Source organism: Phaethon aethereus (assembly GCF_964289735.1).
Source record: "Phaethon aethereus genome assembly, chromosome: 10".
Lineage (NCBI taxonomy): Eukaryota > Metazoa > Chordata > Aves > Phaethontiformes > Phaethontidae > Phaethon > Phaethon aethereus.
This window is the reverse complement of record NC_138586.1, coordinates 7,415,371-7,436,852: the sequence shown is the minus strand read 5'-3', so window position 1 is coordinate 7,436,852 and position 21,482 is coordinate 7,415,371. Positions and strand designations below refer to the sequence as shown.

The 21,482-nt window shown below is 43.9% G+C and overlaps 1 protein-coding gene across 1 annotated transcript; it reads left to right on the top strand.

The window, feature by feature from the left end:
* Positions 1 to 276: 276 nt before the first annotated feature.
* SLC25A43 (solute carrier family 25 member 43) lies at positions 277 to 20,637 on the top strand (the record flags this gene model as incomplete). The annotated part of the gene is made up of 5 exons (XM_082004090.1): positions 277 to 548; positions 3,687 to 3,928; positions 4,927 to 5,099; positions 18,929 to 19,063; positions 20,151 to 20,637. The coding sequence occupies 5 exons, from the start codon at positions 277 to 279 to the stop codon at positions 20,352 to 20,354; spliced, it is 1,026 nt and encodes a 341-aa protein (XP_081860216.1). The 3' UTR covers positions 20,355 to 20,637.
* Positions 20,638 to 21,482: the final 845 nt, after the last annotated feature.

Sequence of the window (21,482 nt, the reverse complement as noted above, 5' to 3'; positions counted from 1 at the left end):
CACGGGCGGCAGCCGGAGCCGGGCGGCCCAGGTACGCAGCGGCCCGCTCCGCCCGTCCCGCGTTTTCCCTTCCGCCTCATGCAGCGCACCGGGGCCGAGGGCCGGGCCGGGCGGAGCGCCGCCGCACAGCGCCCTCCGGCGGCCGAGGCGGGCGGCACCGCCCCTCGCGCTGGCCGCGCCCCGCCGGGCCGAGCCGGGCCGGGCCGGGCCGGACGGGCCGCCGCGAGCGCCCGCAGTGCCGCCGAGCCGCGCCGCCGGCCGGGGCCGCGCGGGGCCATGGCCACCTGGCGGCGGGACGGCCGGGTGACCGCCCTGCAGCGGCTGGGCTGCGCCGGGCTGGCGGGCGCGCTGAGCCTCAGCCTGACGGCGCCGCTGGAGCTGCTGACGGTGCTGGCGCAGGTGGGCACCTGGCACTGCCGGCGGGGGCTGCGCGGCGCCGGGCAAAGTCTGTGCCGCGCCGAGGGCGTGCGGGCCCTCTGGAAGGGGAACCTCACCGCCTGCCTGCGCCTCTTCCCCTACAGCGCGCTGCAGCTCGCCGCCTCCCGCCGGTAAGCGAGCGGCCCGGGCCGGGGCTCCGCGGGAGGGGCGCGCTCCCTCTACCTTTCGTGTCCGTTACAGAAGAGGAGGCGGTGGAGAGGAGAGCTCCGTCCGCAGGGGCACCTTAACGCCAGCGTCTCAGCTGGGTGGCTGGTCGTGTGTCCCCTTTCCCCAAAGACATGTACCCTGGCTAGCACCTTCACCGCTTCATTTGTTTAGTTTATTTGGCGCGTAGCAGCTCCTGGGGCCCGGTGATGTGCCAGCCACTGCTTAGAAAGTCATCGGGGTTCTTCAAGTGATGAAGGGTTGACAGTCTGTTAAATCTCTTCTGTTCAGCTAGATTCCTTTAGAAATGGAATGCTGCCTACAAATGTGGCTGAGATGTCTGTTCTTTGCAACCAGTTTATTTTATTCATTTATACGCTTCCAAGTATTTATGTTGTTTGTATCAAAGAAAATAACAACAAAATCGTGATTGAAATATTTCTGCGCTCTTTCCTCTCATTCCCTTTTGCTGACAGTTACCTTTCAACCTTTGAAAGGGGTGCCTGACTGTTGGCACGCATCAGTGTTTTGCCACTTCGAGGGTTGAGTGTCTTTTTTTTTTTTTTTTATTAAAGTCAGCTGTTGTGCACAGTATGAACTTGACATTTCTGCCCAGCTGGGTGATGGGTTATTCCAGTTCACGGGCCGTGCTGGGTGGGGAGAAGCATGGGCTCAGCCTGCGCCAGCCAATCCAGCCTGCTGCAGATCTCGCTCGGGCTGACGCTGCACTGGGGCTTGTTACTCATCTGGCTGAGCAAGAGTCATCCTCCCGGCTCTGCCCGCGCCTTTCGGGAAAGGATAGATAAAGCAACGCTGCAACTGGGCAGCTTTGTTGCGTCCTTCGGCTTGTAATGCACATGGTGGTCAAACAAAGGGAGGGATAATGGCAGTGGGAAGGCAGAAACAGTGATGTAAAGGTGATTTAAAGTTCCCGGAAGAGTCACTGTGTTGCATCAGTATAAACTAGTCGATTTTGAGCAAAATGACTAACGTCATTGTTTGTTCATCTTGAAACAGTGTATTCCCTTTGCAAGGCTGTGATTTGTCTCTAGTTTGCACAGGGTGTTTTTTTGAACTACAAGTGGAAGTAGGCTACCATGAAATTAAATAAAAACTGCCTACAGGTATTTCTTGATATGAATTGATTAAAAATCTTTATGGATTTTTAAATGTATTTTCTAGTGGGAGAACAGTGTATATAAAGGCAAGAAACAGAAAAAGAGAAATGTTACACAGTAACTTAAGGAGGTAGTAATGCCAGTTGCAGAAGGACCTGGGCTGAGCAGCGTTGGCAGCCCCAGAACGGGGGGTGCGGGGGAGCTGGCTGGGGAAGGGGGTTTAGCGGACTCTGCACTCCCTCTGCGGTTACTGTGCGCAGACTCTGTCTCTCCGTGGCAGTTTTAAATGTTATCTGGGTAGTGCCTGGGGACACCCCGCCACCCTCCCCACGCATGAGTGCACACACAGGAAAATCAGGCTGTGTTGCTTTAGGGACTGTGCAAGACACATAAGAAAAAAAGTTTATGCCCTTTCGCTGCTGCTTGGCTAGTCCTTCTGCTCTGGGCTCTCTCCAGGGCATGAGACAAGTAGATGCAGGGATCTGTCATGAAGTAGAAAATGCATGCTCACATGAAAAAAACATCAACTGAGCAAGCAGTGACTTGTAAATCTTTGAGAATTTTTGTTCTGGACATGGTAGCACCAAGCACTTTGAATATAAATCTGCTGTTTAGGCAGTTTAGTTATTGCTTCCAAAATAGAATAATAAGTTTCTTTGCCTCCAGCTAAGGTTCTTTCCTCGAGTCTTTTTATTTGTGTCTTGCTGCTTTCACAGCACTTCTCCCTGATGTAGGAGTGCCCTGCGTACATAGAACAGTCCTTCTGTGCATCACAAATGCATGAGCTGTAGGTTAGCCTTTAAAACTCTGTGCTTCAATTTCAAAATTTCAAATTTAGACTTAATCTCCTGAGCATAATAGTGCCTGGACCTAAGTCTTCTCTAGAGAAGTATCCCTGTGGACCTTTCTGTCCCAACATAAGCAACAGAGGATGGTTAAGTTGTTCTCGGAAGGCCTGTGACCATGTTATCTACGTTTTTCTTCTTACATGATAACTTTGACTGGGAGGGATGGACCAATGTCCCTAACTGATGACTAATGATCAGAGAATTTCTTGCAGGCATGTTTTAAGTCATGGTAATTTTCATCCTGTAAGTGGAAATACAAATGAGGATTCGGTGGTCAAAAATTACTTTAAAAGTCTCTTGCAAAGCTAACAAATAAATTGTCCGAACAGTTAGCCTCCATATCTTTGAAGATTTTTTTTGTTGTTGAATTGGTGCTCTGGACCTCCAGCACGGTACCACAACTCAAGCTATGTCAGCTTAGTCTGTGCTGGGAACTGTGGTGCAGGTGGAGCTGTGCAAGCTGCCTTCCAAAAAGCTCTTTCAGGTACTGGAAGTATTTTAGCTCAGTAACACTAAAATCAAAACAAATTGCATTTGCAGAGTTAAATATTCCAGTCCCTGACTTAGTTGTTAACTATAACTTTTGCATTTCTGCACTTCTGTGCAGAGTGGATTTACCCAACATCTCTTTGGGCTCTTAGGCATTTTTTTTTGACTCTGCTCATGTTTGCCCATTCACATGTTCTGATGCTTGGATGGCGTTATACATAGTAATGACGTGGATGAAATACATGATCAAGTTTCAACTCCTGCTGGTGAAGGAGCTCGTGCGCAGAAAAACAATTAAATTGAGAATAATGTGCCTTAATTTTTCATGTGTTTTAGAATTATAGAATCATAGAGTCATAGGACAGTTTGGGTTGGAAGGGACACTTAAAGGTCATCTAGTCCAACCCCCCTGCCATAAGCAGGGACATCTTCAACTAGAGCACATTGCTCAGAGCCCCGTCCAACCTGACCTTGAATGTTTCCAAGGATGGGGCATCTGCCACCTCTCTGGGCAACCTGTGCCGGGGTTTCACAACTCTCATTGTGAAAAATTTCTTCCTTCTATCTAGTCTAAATCTGCCCTCTTTTAGTTTAAAACCATTTTATTCATGCTATCATTAATAGTACCTCTGTTATGTGTTTACTTTAGGCTTGTTATACTTTTCACGGATGAGCTGGGTCATATTTCCCACTGGAGAGCCATCATGGCAGGAAGTCTGGCTGGCATGGTTGCAACCATCGTGACTTACCCCACTGATGTAATTAAAACACGGCTCATTGTGCAGAACCGACTGGAACCATCCTATGAAGGAATTCTTCATGCTTTTTACAAAATTTATCATCAAGAAGGACTCCTTGCACTCTACCGTGGCGTTTCACCAGCTATATTAGGTAAAATAACAATGGGGAAAAACCACCTCATTGCACATTGTTTATTGCAGTGTATTATGCACTATGTAGTGCATTTTCTCACTTGACTTCAAAAGCAAATAGTAATGTTGTTCTGTAGAAGGTACGTAGATTTACAAGGCATGACAATACTGATTACCTCTTCTGCAGCTTTATTGCTTAAAATTATGACCAAGTGCATAGAATTTTATGGATGGTTAAGTGTTCAACAAAATACTCATTTTCCTTCTTTTATAGATGATCCAGTTGTGCTCGGATGCAAGATTTCCACCATTTAACTCTTTAAAAAAATATATATACACGTACACACACAGTGTTCTTAATTCCTACATAGGTGTGAGAGTGTCTCCCTAGCTGTTCAGTGAAGATAGTATGAGCAGTAATGTAAAACTGATGTGAAAAGTGAAGATTAGTGATGTTCTCTCTTTACATGAAATGACTTTCTAATTATTTATTTACTCTCAGTAGCTTTTAAAAATGCCATTTAACTTTCAGTCCACCTTTTTCCAAGATGACATTATAAAAAATGAATAATAATAATAATGTATAATCCCACTATAAAATTGATGAGAACATGAAACAAGCAAAAGAGGACAGAAGTATCCCTCATCAGCTTGACTGAAGAGGCAACTCTGTACAACTGCTAGGGTTGGACTGGAGAAAGAGTTGTCACAGAAGAGAGAACCTGAAGGAAGAGCTGACCTGTCATGGGACTAAAGCAGTTAGCAATTCTGACAATATGCACATTTTAATATGTAAACATATGCCCCTATCAGCGCATCTAGATGCTACAATATGGGTGTTTGGTGGTAAACCAGTGACTAAAAAGTAAAGTTCTTCAAAATATTGATCTGCTTTGAGCAATGTGAAGTGTAAACTGGCAGTGGCTCATCCCATCTTTCTAGGTTATGTGGTGAGCAGCTCTGTTTTCTTAGCGTACAGTGTGTTGATAAAAACCACCTGTCTGGTTTGCTTTCTAGGTGCTGTCCCATTTTCTGCGGGCTCATTTTTTGTTTACATCAATCTGGACAAAATCTGGCAAGAACCCATAGTTCATTTCACTCCCCTTCAGAACTTCATAAATGGCTGTGTAGCAGCTGGTGTGGCACAGACACTTTCCTTCCCCTTTGAGACTGTCAAGAGGAAGATGCAGGTACAGAGCATTCATATTACTAGTAACTTGTTATACGTGCTTGTTGCAGGAGCTTGGGACAAGACTAACCAGATGATCATGAATGCCACTTTGGTTCTCTTACCAGTAAGCTACAGAGGCTTTGTTTTAGGTTGATTGGTTTTGGTGTTTGTTTGATTGGTTGGGTTTTTTGGGTTTTTTTTGTTTAAGTCTGAAAATTATTCTTAGAAGTGTGTTGTTACACTTTTAAGGTGGGTTCAAGTACTATTATGGGATATATGTATACTCTCAGAGTCTGTGTCTTTAGCTTTCTTTCTTTTCTTTTTCATAGGAATTCCATCAGATTCTCACAGTTCAGAATTGGCAAACCTTCTGTCAAATACAGGCATTCAGTCCCTTTGGTGGCAGGCAGGGTGAATGAGATCCATGTCATTTTCAGAGCCTGTGTGTCTGCCATTTATGCCTGACCTATGTACTGGCAACCACAAGAAACTTGCACAGCAGGTATTAAGTCTGAAGGGTCAGGACTATCCTCTTCTTATTTCTGACTCCTCTGGTTAACAAGTGACTTCCCAGTTGCTGGTGCTGCTGCTTTCCTGGAGCATCAGCAACACAAGAGTTGTTATATCAAGTTACTGTATCATTTTGTATTATTTTGCTGATCCTTTCTCCTGAAAGTTTAGTCATAATAATTTTAAAAAACAAAAACCAAAACAAAACAACCATCAACCCACAGCTTCCATCTCACGGACATAATTCATCTGATGATGTCAACTTTTCATTAGAACTTCATCGGTAGAGTGACAGTGAACAGCTGTCGTCATCTGGTGGTTCTCTGGCTGTGGCATATGCGTTTGTTCTTTCAGCCCAGTTCATAGGACAGCAGATTTATGGGAAGCTTTTGTGATCTTACAAAAGCAGCAGTCGTTTGGTGTGGCAGCATTATACAGATCCCCTTCCCCCTCCTCAAGTGATAGTCTGGTTGGTAAGTCACAAGCTAGGAAAAGGTCAGTGAAACTGTGAATTCACCTCTCCTGCTCCCCCGGTTCCCTTTTTCACACAGGGCTCAAATCCAGTGGCACAGAAGCCTTTGTTGCTTCTCTCCATCTTGTAACAGAGAACTTCAGCAGAGGAAGTACTATCTTTTATTAGACCAGCTCATGCATCTGATGTGTCCAGAATTCAAGCTTTAAGCTGAAGCCTTTCATCAAGTATCTTATGTCTCAGGTGGTAAGGAGATTCTGAGCATGAAAACGTGATAATTTTTTCCAGCTGTATCAGTGGGTCTAAGAAAAGCAGTTACTCCTTACAAGTCTTCCTTTTCTTCATATCCTTAGGCTCACAGCAACACTGTTTCCTTAAAGAATAAAGAAAAAAACTCATTTACTCTGCTGTTTCTCCTTTAATATTTTCTATCAATACATCAGTTCCTTGAATGTTCAGTTTTCATAACCTGTTCAGAAGTAACCTTCAGTTGTAACTGGTGCGGTGTTAAGTTCTCTGTCCAGCTTTGTCTTGACGGGCACGTAGAGAAGTGGAACAGGCCGGTCTTTCATTTTCCTGCCACTAGGCTGTACTCTTCCACCAAAGGGATGCTTAGAACATCTGATTGACACTTCTAGAACAAGAGGGGAACTGGATTTATTTGCTAAATACATAGGAAATTGATATGCTAAAACTACTTTGGATGGAAAAAAGGCTCAACAACAGAGAGGGTTTTTTCCTCACAGATGCGTTGCAACACCTGAATAGTGATTTCCCAAGCTTAGAGGGACACCATCTGTTCAGTGATTTATTCTGAAGGCATGGGATAAGGCAAAGGTGTTTCAGAAGTGGCTGCCTAGGTGTGGAAGCCCATAATTTGTTTGGTACTGGAAATGACGTAAGTCACAGTGGCCTGTCCAGAAAAGAGAGCTGTTGAAAATCACACCCAAGCTGATACTAAGAGCTCACTGGAACTCATGTAAGGTCATCCAAGAAGTTTGTTTTTCACAGTTAGCACCAAGGTATGTCCCAGCCTTGCAGGGATTAGGGCTGCTTTGTGCTTACTTGCTGGCCTGTTTGGTTTGCAAGGTGGTTGTCAGAAGAGAGGAATGTCTACGACAGCACCAGAAAAGGCATCATGCAAAGCGACCTAGAAAGGGGGAGAACAAAGAAGGGGAAACCAGAGCTTCAAGACATTTCATTGTTGTGTAGAAAACAGGGGAGCAGATACTGCTGATCACAGTTTTTCTCAGACATCATATTGTGATCAGCCTCCATTCAGTAATTCACCTTTCTAGCTGATAAAAAGAAAAAGAGGGGTTTACCAAAGCCTTCGGCTACCCCAGGGCCTGGTGCGAGTGCTCTGCAGTGCATATAGGAAAATGCTGGCTTTGGTTTGACGCTGTGAACACTGGTAATGCGCACGAAGAGGAACCCAGCACACTGTGGAGGTCAGTATCAAATCCTCTTCTTTTCCTGCCATCCCACTGGTCTGACAGATGGAGGTAGTATATTGCCAAAGACACCTTTTCCAGTGAACCTGTTGGTGATGGGGAACCAGGGACTTGTAAGGCAGTCTCAGGAACTTCAAAAGCTGAGAAGCTAGGACACAAGGCTCTCTTCTCTGATTCTGGGATGGAGTACAAGCCTGAGACCAGAACATCCAGTTCAGGTCTTTTACCTGACACACTAGGCGGTCTTGGAAGAGGTAGCTCCATCCATCTCCTCACCTAGACAATGCTTGAATTGTTTGCACAGACTAGAAAATGAATTCTGCTATGGGAGGAAGGACAAGGTGTTATTTTTAATCTCAGTTGTAACAATTTTGTTTCATCCTTTCTCATTTTACATATCTGAATCCTACACTTTTGACATCGGCAGCTTCTGTCACTGACATCTGTGGGAGTAGGAGCTGACTGTCAGTGAAAAATTCTTCCTCTGTGTTTTGGTGATGATTTATGATGTCAGATTTGCTCTGTAACCATGGCTTCTTCCCCCTCTGCTATTAGAATTATCTTTATCATGTTTACTTTTTTTTTAACAAAGACGCTGTGTTTGCTAAATATACTTGAATGTTTTTTTGAAACCAAATATTAATTAATACGAGTGAGCCTTACTGAACATGTGAGTCGTCTATGTTGTGCTTATCCTAATTTTATTCCTTTGTCTTCCTTTTTTCACTTTGCTCCTGATTGGCATGTTAGAGAATTAAGAGGTACTGTATGCATGTTTCGGCATGGAAATATGGCTTTTGTTGTGCATCTGTAGAAGAGCATTAGTGAAGGAGAGGGTTGTTAAAGGGGTGTTCTATATCAAATGCTTTTCTGACTCACTCTTAATGCTATATCAGTTTCTGAACAAAAACTTACAGATCTTTATATCCTTCCGACTGTTATTCTTGTCTTTCCTTCCTTACCTCACAATATTGTGTTCTTTATTAAATCCAGTGTCTAAGTGATATTCAAGTACTGCACTTTTACCTTGCAGACCTGCATAGAAGAACACTTTTTTTTTTCTATTTTTTTTAACTTAAGCAGGGAAATACCTGCCTATGAATGAGCCTGGGTCTAAAGGAATCGCTGGTAATATGTTTCCACTTCCCCACATCATCTTTTTGCCTATGATGACTTTCATAAGCGCATATTGGACGGAGCTCTGGCATTTCAGTAAGGGAAGATGAATTTAGAGCTGTTATACAGAAGATTATTATTAGAATGACACTGATGCCAGGCTATGTGTAGAACTGAAAATCTACAAACATGCAAATGGTCAGCGTAAACCTAATACCCAAGTCTGGCACTTCCCTCTGTGCACATGACCCTCAGATGTAGGCTCAGATACCCCTGGCTGGCACTTCTCAGCCTTCGTTCCAAATTGACCTGTGACTTCAGTAGTTTTGTTGGGCAAAATGCACAAAGATGACCCTAAGGTTTCACAGATACTCCATCAACTGTACAGTCACTCCTCACCTGTTTATATGGACAAACTTTGCGTAGTTTGCAGAAGCTCAGTCCTGTCCCCATGTTTTTCTGGTATAATTTGTTTTAATTTCTGTGACTAAAACTTGTCTGAAACTCTCCTTTGCCAGTAAATGCTACTTTGGGATAGCTTCACCATCCAACCTTGTAATATAGAATACGCATGCTTGTAGTATACTGCAGGATTCAGCACGTTTTTGGTGTTGACTGCACAGCATCCTCAAGTTTTGAGGACATCTCTCCGGGGAAAGCATTGTTCAGTAGTGATCTTTCTGTTTTAAAATCCAGGCTTTGAATTCCCTCCACTGCCATAAACAAACAGGCTCCCTGTTCTTGGCTAGTGTAGACTGTTGCCATGCACCATCCAAGAAGTGGCCTCTCTTCAGGGACAAAAGTGAATTAGTTAGGCCTGGACTGCCTATAAATCTGCAATGTGTTTTCCTTTTTTTTTTTTGTGGGGGTTTTTTTGATTCTTTGGAACACAAGATGCTCTGCAAGTGTGAAATCTGTTGTAAATGATGTAAATGCTATGAGTTCTTAGTAACCTGGAGAAAACTAAGGAGTCATTCCCTTTGTGAGGTAGCCTGTGTAAAGTAAAGGCAATCTTGTGGCTTGTTGGCACATTTCTAGTCTGAAGTCAGTTAAAGGAGATACTGAAGTCTCTCTTTAAAAGTAGTACTGTTATTTAAGTATTTATGTTAAAATATTACCCTAACTATGTTTCTTGCATGGTAGAAGTCAGTCTACCAAGAACCCAGTGGCTGGGTTATTAACAAAGCTTTTGAAAATAAAATTATACATGTTAGTTAGAAAAGCACCTTCTCCCTGCTGAAGTGAGGAAACAGTGCTCCTGCGTTGCTTAAACATGAGTAACTTGCAAAGACTGCTCTGTCATTGGAGATGGTCACTGGGGCTGGCATGGCAGCTTCTGAAAGCTCTCAAGCTGTGGTCTCCATGCTGTTTGTGAGATCTGTGTTCTTGTCAGCTGGGAATATGAAAGTTATTGGAGTCATGACCCGATTTAAAAATAAGAAATCCTTTTTGGGTCATGTGGTTCACATGACATCTCAAAAGCATACGTGCTCTGAGACTTCGTGCAGGGAGACCCTTTAATAGTGAACGGCATGGGAGCCTGAGCTTTGAAAATTTTCAGAGATGGAGCCATTTGACCACACAGAGTGGCAAACTCCATGCTGTGGAAGCAAATAAGGAAAAATATTACTACTTTTAGTCTAATTTCCTGTGGAAGTAAGACTTAGATGGTTGCTAGTTGTCTGCCCGTGCCCCCAGTAACTTTTGATCCTGCTGTCCAACTTCAGCTAAACTTGACAGAGGGGTGGAGGTTTCACAGGTATTAACTTCTTTCAAGTTTTGTGAAAACAAGTGCACAGATAGAGACGAAACTCCAAAAATATTTCACTTGAGGGGGAGGCTGCAGTGAGAGTTCTTACTTTTCTTACTTCTCTCTATGATCTCACGCTCTCTCCGTCTCCCTGCTGCTGGGGTTCAGGCATCAGCCAGGACCCCATGCCCTGGGTGGTACTTGAGCTTGGGACCAGACTGACTCCTCTGATTATTAGCAAATAGATAATAGATGTCAGATTCTGTTTTTGGTAAGACCCCCTCCTTCCTTCTCTTTTTCCCTAGGTCTAAATGCTTTGAGCTACCAGCATTTTTTGTTGTTTCGTTGATGTTGCTATAGAGATATTTTATACCACTTTCTCTGAGACTGTTGCAGAATACTGCCCTATTGCTTTGGGAAGTACTTGGTCCAGTAAATGGTTGAGACAAGGCGTGAAAAAAGCTTTGGAACGTAACATGGCTTTTGCCTTCTTTAACAGCCTAGATCAGCTTTTGTGCATCTGAACAAACCTCAGAAGCATTTCTCTTTGATCGCCGGACTTCCACAGGAGAGAATCATAAAGACTGCCTGTCTGTGAGGTTGAAACACTGAACAGTACCAGTGGAAAAACTGGATAAAAGGGAAGAATCATAAATCAGGAATCAGAAGCAGGACTTGGCTGATCTAACAGTCAGGTCTGACTTGTGACAGCTCGTGCCAAGTTAAGTGGTCTTTAACCCCGTTCATCCAAGGAGCTGTCGTGTGATGAGTATGTATCACTGGAAGTGTTCAAAAAACGTGTGGACGTGGCACTTCAGGACATGGTTTAGTTGGCATGGTGGTGTTGGGTTGATGGTTGGACTTGATGATCTTAAAGGTCTTTTCCAACCTTAATGATTCTGTGATTCCGTGAATACTCGCTCTGAGGTCGATTAGAGCTGTAGCTTAGCACTGCAGCACGGTGGTCTGCTGAAGAAAAACAGGAAAACTCGCTGTACCCCTTTGAAATGCAGGAAGCCCTGAGGGAGGGCAGAATGCAATTCTCTCCAAATGATTTTCCTAGACGCTGCAGTGGCTGCCACACTCCCAGTCCTAGATCTGGTAGTGCCAGCAGAGCATGGCTGCTGCTCACAGCCTCCACAGTTCTGTGATCAATATGGTATGAGCAGGAGCTCTGTAATCTGCTTCGGACCGAGTCAGATGGGTTAACTCAGCCCACCTGTTTAAACTCAGTAAGGTCACCCAGCTGATGGGGCCTGGCACGGGTTAGGGTATGCTGCTGTGCGCACACAACTATTATAGCCATAATTTTCAGCGGGAAGACAGTAATATCTCCAGCTATCACTGTTACCCCTACATGAGTACTCTTTGTCATTTATACAGGAAAGCCTTGTATCCATTTTTCTGTGCTTAGAATGGTGTGCCTGTGACATGTAAGGTGATTAATTATGCAAAATATGCCATAAACAGGAGCTAAAATATTATGGACACTCTTTTCTTTTATATCTGATTTATTTTTATTTGGTGTAATTCCTGACTTCATCTACGTAAGGCAAATGGAAATATGTCCTCTGTAAAGCCCTAAGCCTGTAAAACCCCAAGCCTGTAAAACATTCATTTTCTCCTCAGTTCCTACACAGACAGCAGGAGATGTGGGAGCTAGCCTTGCTGTTCACTGTGTGAAGTGTGGGACCAGGCTAGTCTTCCTAAGGGTTGGCACCATTAAATAAACTAGTGCTAATGTGCATGAAAATTTATTCCAGGTCAGGCTGGACGATGCTCTGAGCAACCTGATCTAGTGGTAGATGTCCCTGCTCATTGCAGGGGGTTGGACTAGATGACCTTTAAGGGTCCCTTCCAACCCAAAGATTCTATGAAAATGGTGCACAGGATTGAGCTGAACCATCATGAGACATTCGGAAACTACCCAGCGGTGTCCATGCAAGGGTTTGGGCTGCCTTGAGGAAAAAGACCTCTATATTCCATATCAAAGATTTATGCATCCTGCAGGTGTTAAAAGCAGGGAAAGCTTAGGTTCAGTAGCAAAGGAGGGATTCTGCAACAAACCGTGAAGCCCCAGGGTACAAGAGGCCGGGTAGTAATGTATTTAAAGCTAAGAGTCAAACTTTTGAGCAAGCAGTAAACTGTTTTGCTCACTGAGTGCCGTTGATCTCAGAGCGGCGAGATGATTTGGCCCCAGTTCAGGTTACAGAGGAAAGGACAACATGTTCCTAGAGTGCAGGAAGCTGGAGGTCAGCTGCTCTGCTGTGCTGCTCTGGAACCGATTGCCTCCTGATAGCTTGTCACCTTCCTACATGCCTGAGTACCTTTGGTGGACTTTAACCAGGGGTAAGTCAGCATTAACAAACCACTTACGCAGAAAAGACAATGACTACTGAGTAGGGCTGTCCTCCAGGAGCAAGGATTGATTAGCCCAAGAGAATGCATGCTTTTCCCCCCATTATTAATACTTATTTACATTTTAATTCTTTCTTATTTGAATGAGATGAAATACTCTTTCGAGCATGCAGCCTTCTCTTGAGTGAAATTTCTGTTGACTGTAGTGGCATTGGAAAGAAAACTGCAATATTTGTCCTTCAGTCTTCTTTGAACTACAGTTACACTTGCCCATTGCATGTGTCCTTATTAACCCAGACTGCAAAGACTTCTTATTTTAGCTTCCAGATTAACAGCATGAACTCTTGAGCTGTGTTGTAAAGTGCCTGCCTATATTTTTTTTTTAATTGATTAGAAGTGTAGGACACCTGAATCTGTTGAAAATATATAAATAACAAGCAATTTTACTGTGTCTACCATCAAGATAGCATACCACCTATGGCAGCTATTCGCTGTTAGTTGATCTTTCATATTCTGTGCCAACAGTACTACATACTCCAAAAAAACCCCAAAAGAAATAGCAAATCTTTGTACCAACAAACTTTATGAATGGAGGGGAGTGGAGAAGTACATGAATTGAGAGGGAAATATTTCCAAATAGTCTCTGATACATGTAAATTCAGATAGTTGCAAACCAAAATGTCCTAATGTACAAGTGGGAATTTTGTATCTGCACAGGCTCAAGTGGCCAAACCACCACATCTGCCATTTCCTGAACCCGGTGGTCTCTGCTTGCTCTTGGTGTGGCTACTGGGAATCTTGGAAAGATTCAGGTGATTGATCTTTTGATGGGCAGGGTTCCCACTGCAGCTGTGGTGAATTACATCTGTCCCTCAATGCTGAGAGGAGGAGGAGGAGGAGAAGAGGGGCTGCAGAAGGTCATTGAAGGGAAATTCTTTATAAGGGTCTGTGATTTATAAAGAGTCCCCAAAAGGGGACTGTGTTGTTCTCGCAGTCACCTCATGACCCAGACAGTGGGCAAGATGGTGTCTGAAGAGTCTTCAGGTAACAATTAACTTTAACAATTAACTTTAACAATTAACTTGAGTTTTGTCACAACACTTCACCCTTACTTAAATATTTTATTTAAAAAATGTGAGTGCAGGTAGTTGTGTTTTTTTATATATATATATATGTCTGTTTTTTATATATATATATGTCTGTCTCTCTTGGGTTTACACTGTCAAAATAGAACAGAGAGCTAACTTTGGGGATGTATCATGGTGACTTGGTGGCCTCTGGATACTAAAAGATTGTGCTTGTGAGAGAGCAGGTAGAGCCAGTTCTGCATTTGATGTGCTTTAATGATCTAGAGAACCCCTTGTCCGTCAGGGGTAAAAAGATAGCAACTTAGCCCCGCTACTACTACTAACAGCTTGACACTCAATTATCAGCACAGTGGGCTGTACTGTATCTCCAGCCTTGTGCAGCATGAGGCAGCCGTAGCTGGGGGCAAGGAAGTCTTTAAAAACGTTCATAACAAACAGGTTTCCATGCAGCAGCCCGTAGTGCTAAGGGTTATCAAAAGAAAGGAATTTAGGCTGCTTTGAGGTGCATGGTGTGAAACGTCTCTGCCATAAACCTGATCTTTTTGGTATGAGATTAGCTGTTTGGTGTGTATGTCATAGTAGGTTTCTGGAAAAAAAGGAAGAGAAACTAGTTTGATCTGTTTGGTTACTTGCATTTTCTGACTCTGGTGCCATAGGGCGGTTGCGAGGATTGTGGTGTTGTAGATGTGCTTAGATCATGCAGAACCACCCAAAACCCACAGCTATTTTTTTAATTTAAAACAGTGCCAAATGAAATGCCTTCCTAATTTTTTTCTTTTATTAATACGTTTTAACTTTGTTTAGCTGTGTTACAAAATACTGAAGTTTTAGCTACACACTGATCCAATTTTTAGTTTTCCTTTTGCAGTAAGTGATTCTGAGATTCTGTGGACAATTGCTATTTAAATACTGTGTCCCGAGTCCTAGAAACATACTGCTCCTGTAAAGCAGAAAGACTGGCAAAGCATCCCTCACCCTACAGACTGAAATCTTGAAAATGGCTGTAACCGTAGTGAATGTTACTATAAATAATCTTTCAGGAAATCTCTTTAAGAGGTCAATGTCTGTGGGCAAATTAGAAATCTGGGGGTTTGACTTATCTGTTCCTTTTTAACTGTCTTCTGGACGTGTTTACTGCATGCAGAATCTTACTGAAACCTGCAGTGTGCTTATCGATTGTCTTGGTGTTGTAGGCAGGAGTACTGTAATCAAAACCCTTTGATATGTGCCTTTGCAAGGTATACAGTAACCAAGGGGATTAAGTCAATTCTGGCAGGTCATGCCCTGCCTACCACAAAGGGACTTAAAAGGGAAGGGAATCGCATGTTAACAGCATTCCTGCTTTCCTGCAGTGTTTTAGGAAACCTGTCGCTCTTCACTGCTTGGCTGCCTGTAACTTCCTTTACCAAAATAGTTTGTGGAAACTGGCTGACAGTCCAGAAGGCAGAACAGGGTTTTGAATCCAGCTCTCCTTATGACTGCTTTTGCATTTTTAAGGATACTTACATCATTTGGGTGCTCTTCTAAGCATCCCTGGTGGTAATATGCTCACAGGGCATCTGCAGGACAACCAAGGGATCAGGCCCAGCCAGCATGGGTTCATGAAAGGCAGGTCCTGCTTGACCAACCTGATCTCCTTCTATGACCACGTGACCCGCCTAGTGGATGAAGGAAAGGTTGTGGATGTTGTCTACCTGGACTTTAGTAAAGCCTTTGAAGGCATCTCCCACAGCGTTCTCCTGGAGAAACTGGCGGCTTGTGGCTTAGACAGGTTTACTCTTCGCTGGGTGAGGAACTGGCTGGATGGCCAAGCCCAGAGAGTTGTGGTGAATGGCATTAAATCTGGCTGGCAGCCGGTCACAAGCGGTGTTCCCCAGGGCTTGGTCCTGGGGCCGGTCTTGTTCAATATCTTTATAGATGATTGGGATGAGGGAATCAAGTGCTTCCTCATTAAGTTTGCAGATGACACCAAGTTGGGTGGGAGTGTTGATCTGCTGGAGGGTAGGAGGGCTCTGCAGAGGGATCTGGACAGGCTGGATCGATGGGCTGAGGTCAACTGTATGAGGTTTAATAAGGCCAAGTGCAGGGTCCTGCACTTCGGCCACAACAACCCCCATGCAACGCTACAGGCTTGGGGAGGAGTGGCTGGAGAGCTGCCTGGCGGAAAGGGACCTGGGGGTGCTGGTTGACAGCCGGCTGAACATGAGCCGGCAGTGTGCCCAGGTGGCCAAGAAGGCCAACAGCATCCTGGCCTGTATCAGGAATAGTGTGGCCAGCAGAAGTAGGGCAGTGATTGTGCACCTGTACTCGGCACTGGTGAGGCCACACCTTGAATCCTGTGTTCAGTTTTGGGCCCCTCACTACAAGAAGGATGTTGAGGTGCTGGAGTGTGTCCAGAGAAGGGCAACGAAGCTGGTGAGGGGTCTGGAGCACAAGTCTTATGAGGAGTGCCTGAGGGAACTGGGCTTTTTCAGTCTGGAGAAGAGGAGGCTGAGGGGAGACCTTATTGCCCTCTACAACTAACCTGGAAGGGGGTTGTGGCGACGAGGGTGTTGGCCTCTTCTCCCAAGTAACTAGTGATAGGACAAGAGGAAATGGCCTCAAGTTGCGCCAGGGGAGGTTTAGATTGGATATTAGGAAAAATTTCTTCACCGAGAGAGTGGTCAGGCATTGGAACAGGCTGCCCAGGGAGGTGGTGGAGTCGCCATCTCTGGAAGTGTTCAAAAAACGTGTGGATGTGGCACTTCAGGACATGGTATAGGGAACATGGTGGCGCTGGGTTAATGGTTGGTCTTGATGATCTTGAAGGTCCTTTCCAACCTAGTGATTCTGTGAATATCACCATTTTTAGTGGAACTGGTCCCTGAAATCTCAGTTGCAGCACTCAGCATATTCTACAGTACAATTATGAGAGTCTTTGTGCAGGAGTTTAAGTACTGTGGATTAAGGCTTGAAAGGTTATGTCTCTCTTTCTCAGTGTTGGATTTAGCTATTGCTTTTTAAGCCTTACACCCCTCAAGTAACAGAGCCAAGCAGACAGCTGAGCTTCCTTGCAGCAAATGAGTATAAGTGAAGATCTGCATGACCCTTGGCTACCAGACTAGCTCCGTTACCTTGAACTACCTGCAAAGGCAGGGCTGGTAATACTGTAAAATCACAGCAGTTAAATCCCACAATGCCTGCCTCTCTGAGGCCTGAAACAGGAAGATGTGGGAGCTCGCACCACAGTTAAGAATTACAGAAGGAGCTGTAGCCCCGTGGAGTTAGCAAGGCCAATGTGGACACAAAGGGGACAAGCAATGAGAACAGTTGAAATACTTTCTCCCCCACAAATGTGGTCCCTCTCTTACAAATCGGGTACACTGTTGAGAAACTTCAGAGAGAAGGAAATGCTTCTGTTCTCTCCTCCTTAAAGTGTATAAGACCAGGGATTAAATCCTCAGCCCTACTCTTGTCTGGGGCAAAAGAGCCAGGACATGATAAAGGGGATCCAGAAGACAACAAATCAGGATGTGGTGGAAGCCTATTGCCTTCCTTCTCAGTGCAGACAGCTGCTTTCCCAAAACCCCCTCCCAAAGCCCTGTCAAAAGGAAACTGTATGGTTTTACCTGTTACCTGCCATCAGAAGTATTTCACATGCATTTCAATCATGCACAAAAAAAGTGAGGAAAAAAAATCACGATATGTGATTTTTTTTTTTTTTTTTTGGTCGATAAAGAAGACTATGCAGTTAGTGTGTGGGGTGATTAGAGGGTTTTGTTAGCTTCTAAATTTTAGCAGTAGACCTGCCAGTAGCACAAGGGGGTGCAACAGCATTAAAACTATTTGATTAGCAACTTCCCTTATATACCTGGAGCACGAGTTTTGATCTGTTTCCATTTCCAGCATCTAAGTTGCCAAGTATTTGAAATACTATAGCTGAGGCATCTAGAAAATGTCATCACCACTTCTCAGTTTGAGAGGCTTGTCATAGGCTTAGCAGCTCTGAGAAGCTGTAGGTTAGTCTGGCCAATGAGGCAATAAATGCACATGGTGTTTCAAACCAACAAGGGGATAATGATATCCATATTCACCAAGCAGTTAACTGTACAAGTCCCATTTTTATCAAACTTCCGTCCTGTGGTGATCAGCTTGCACGCGCAAGTCATCAACCTGTGTCCTGGGGTCCCCACACGCTCCTGACTGAGAAGCGTCACTTGCCATGTGTTTGAGTGAAACCCTGATTTGCCAATGCAAAATAAACCCATGACTGCATGGGTGCAGATGGATGAGGATGGGATTATTCAAGGTCAGGTTATCCTGTCTGTGCTAACGCAATAGGAGATTAACGAAGGAAGGATTTTGCTGTTAAAAATGACCCACTGCACTTCCTCCATGTGAGCAGACCCTGTCTGTACTGCAGTTGGAAATGTAGCCGCAGTCTGGCAGGATGCTCCCAAGCTAACTTTAACCAACCTGGATCAACTGACCATGTAGCAAAGATACAGGAGTGCAGGCACCAACTGCTGACCTACAGCCCTTGGTGGGCTTGTGCAGCCTGGGCTGAAATCTCTGTTCTTCTGTTTCTGCTGTGCTGGTGCTATTCAACCTGTAGTACTGTCCACCCTTCTCATTGCCATGTGGACACAGCCTCAGCAGCCGGAGCGAAGTCACCACGCTCTTCTTTTTGATCAGAATTACAGGAAGGCAGTGTGGCATCTGGGGCCAGCCCCAAGCTTGCCTCTTGTAGGTGCTCCACTGCCGGTGATGTGAAATACCTCTCCCCAGACCTGAGCAGCTGGCAGACGTGGGGCTGATGCGTTATGTGGCTCTGGTTCGGATGGTGGGATTTATTTCTAGTAGTGACATGACACAAAAGGAAGTGCCGTGTGAAATTACTGCTCTGTTTCGTACCTATGAGAGAGTGAATTCCCTCCCTTTTTAGTTTGTATTTCAAGGCAAAATAGCTGATTCTTTTTGGTTGATGGAAGAATCCAGATCAGTCTGTTGAAACCTGGCATTAAGTGTTCCTCATGTACCAGAATGGAGAAAATAATTGTCTTTAATCACTTTGGTTTTACCTTTGCTTGTTCTAAATCCCCCTGGGTGTCTCTTGAACAGGCTCAGAGTCCTTGGCTTCCCCACTATGGAGCAGTTGATGTCCATTTTACTGGCATGGCTGACTGTTTCCGGCAAACTGTGAAGAACAAAGGTGTGCTTGGACTTTGGAGTGGACTCACACCCAGTCTCCTCAAGGTGAGGTTTTGCTTTCATCCCAATCAAAGACTATTCCGAAGTAATCAAGACACGCTTTTGGACAGTTGGGGTTATAAAGCTTATGGCATGCCTCTGTACTTATAGACAGAGGCTGTGACAGAACAGGTATCACTTCGGGCAGATTATAAACCAGCTTTGGAACTTGGTTTGGTCATACTTCCCAAAATGTAAGTTTGGCTTCTAGATGTCACTACTTTCAAGTTCATTTGAATGTCCTTACAGAAGGGAGTTGCTGCTAACACACAAGCCAGGGTAAGGATGGGGGATTGCAAGTCATCCACTTACGACAGCTAAACAAGTTCTGCTTCTCAGCTGAGCTCCAGGAATTTGACATGTTGTACCCAGCTGTAAAGAAAATTGGGCTTGTATAAGTCACTTCCCCAGAAGTCAAAAGTAGTACTTTTGACCAGCTATTTAACGCATGTGTATCAGTTACTACAGCTCTTGCCAAGTTGAAAGCATGAAATAAAGCACAGTAGTTTAAACAGAGGTAATTAAGTTTACATAAATACGTTTTATAGTGCTGTGGTGGGGACTACCTACATGGATTACTACAGGTCAGCTAATGAGTGGTAATTGAGTGATAACGTGATTGATTGTGATGGCCTGCCTGTGCCTGGCCCTACCTTGGCTGGTATAAAGCCACATGGCACCAGAACTGTTGGTGCTGCATGGGATAAAAGAAGAAAAATTTTCAGTCACTCTGCTGTATGTAGACTAAATCCCACATTTCCTACCAGGATTTGCTGAGGTTGCTTAGGATTTGCTTAGGTATTTGACAAATTGTAATAATCTATAGGCTAGCACAGACCTTGTTTCTCACAATATTGTTATAATTAGTTATGTACCAATAATAAACTCCTGCTTTTAGCATGCTGCAGGTGCTAGCCTAGTTGGAGGTGAGACTCTGGTTTTATATAAATTAGTACAGCTCTATTAGAAGATGAGATCAGATTTGAAGTCCTAGAAGTTTCCTTTTTTAAGAACATCTAAGCTAAGAATGCTAGCAGTGAGTCTACTATTGCTTTTTTATATTGTGTTGCTTTTTTTTTTTTTATTTTGTCAGATTGTCCCATACTTCGGTGTTATGTTTAGCACCTTTGAATTCTGCAAGCGGGTCTGTCTGTACAGAAATGGTTATATCGAATCTCCTTTAAATTACAAGCTAACTCCTGGGGTGGACCAGAGTTTACAGCCACAAGAACTGAGAGAATTAAAACTCCTCCGAAGGGAAAATTTTGAGCCAAGGAAATCAGCTCTTGAAAACTGACATCAGAGTGTCCATTGCACATATACACACTACCTTTTTTAAGGAACTTTGCAAGAAAGACATGCTGAACTACAGGTACCAGCATCTCTGTGTGTTGCGTGGTTTTAGTATTGAGACACCCGTGCCAGGAATGAATAAATCTTGTATCTCGTTTGCTGAATGGATATAAACAATATGAATAGCAAGTGTATACTGAATGGGAGAGGTGCAACTAGTCTGAAAGGACTATGCTATTGGAACTTAAAATTTCATTATTTTAGGTGCTTTTCAATACTGAATAGCCATTTTGAGATAAAACCATTTGCAGAAAGGCAAGAGAACTGAGATGAGAGTTTAAATTGTATCTTCAAAAATATTAAGAAAATTCAAATGCATTTTTTTAAGTAATCTGAGATACTGAGTCAGCCAAAAATGATAAGCAGTCTAGAATACATACAACATGCAAGAATTTCTACTGAAGTATCTTTTTTTTTAGTGATACTGTGTGAATGTGGCATTCTGTGGATGCAGAATTAGTCTCAGTTCAGTCACACTCCAGAATCCAGTCTTCAGTTTTTGAGACTTACTTGAGAATAATAATTTTGTATGAATCTTTGGCGTAAAGATTAAAATATGCTGCTGCAACCGTGCTTTTGCTAAGAGAGAATTGTAATGTGCAAAATGAACTGTAATACACTGGAATGACAATCTTGCAAACTTAAGTGCATACTAGAAAATCTTCCCTCCTTTCTCCTGTGTTGTTACTGCATGTATGTGAATTATTTCAGGCTTTGAAAAATTATTTTCTTGAAGTTCTCTAACTGAAATATTTCTTGAATAATGCAGTTCTTAAATGTGTTAGATATTTCAGAGCCACAAGCCTTGTCATGTTGTTTTGGGTGTTCTTAAAACTATTTTTATATTAAACTACTTTTTAGTTCCTGTGCACAGACCCAGGCCTACTGCGCTGCTCAGAACTTGTCAGCAGAATAGCACTGTGCTCACGACCTGTGAAATTTTTTTATTCCCCCCCCTTTAACTGCTGTGATCCAGGAGCCACAGATAGTTTCTGTAGATAGGAACCTCTCTGCAGACTACTAGGTTATTGCCAGTGCCAATGCAATTTATAGGCCCATGACCAGTCTAGGG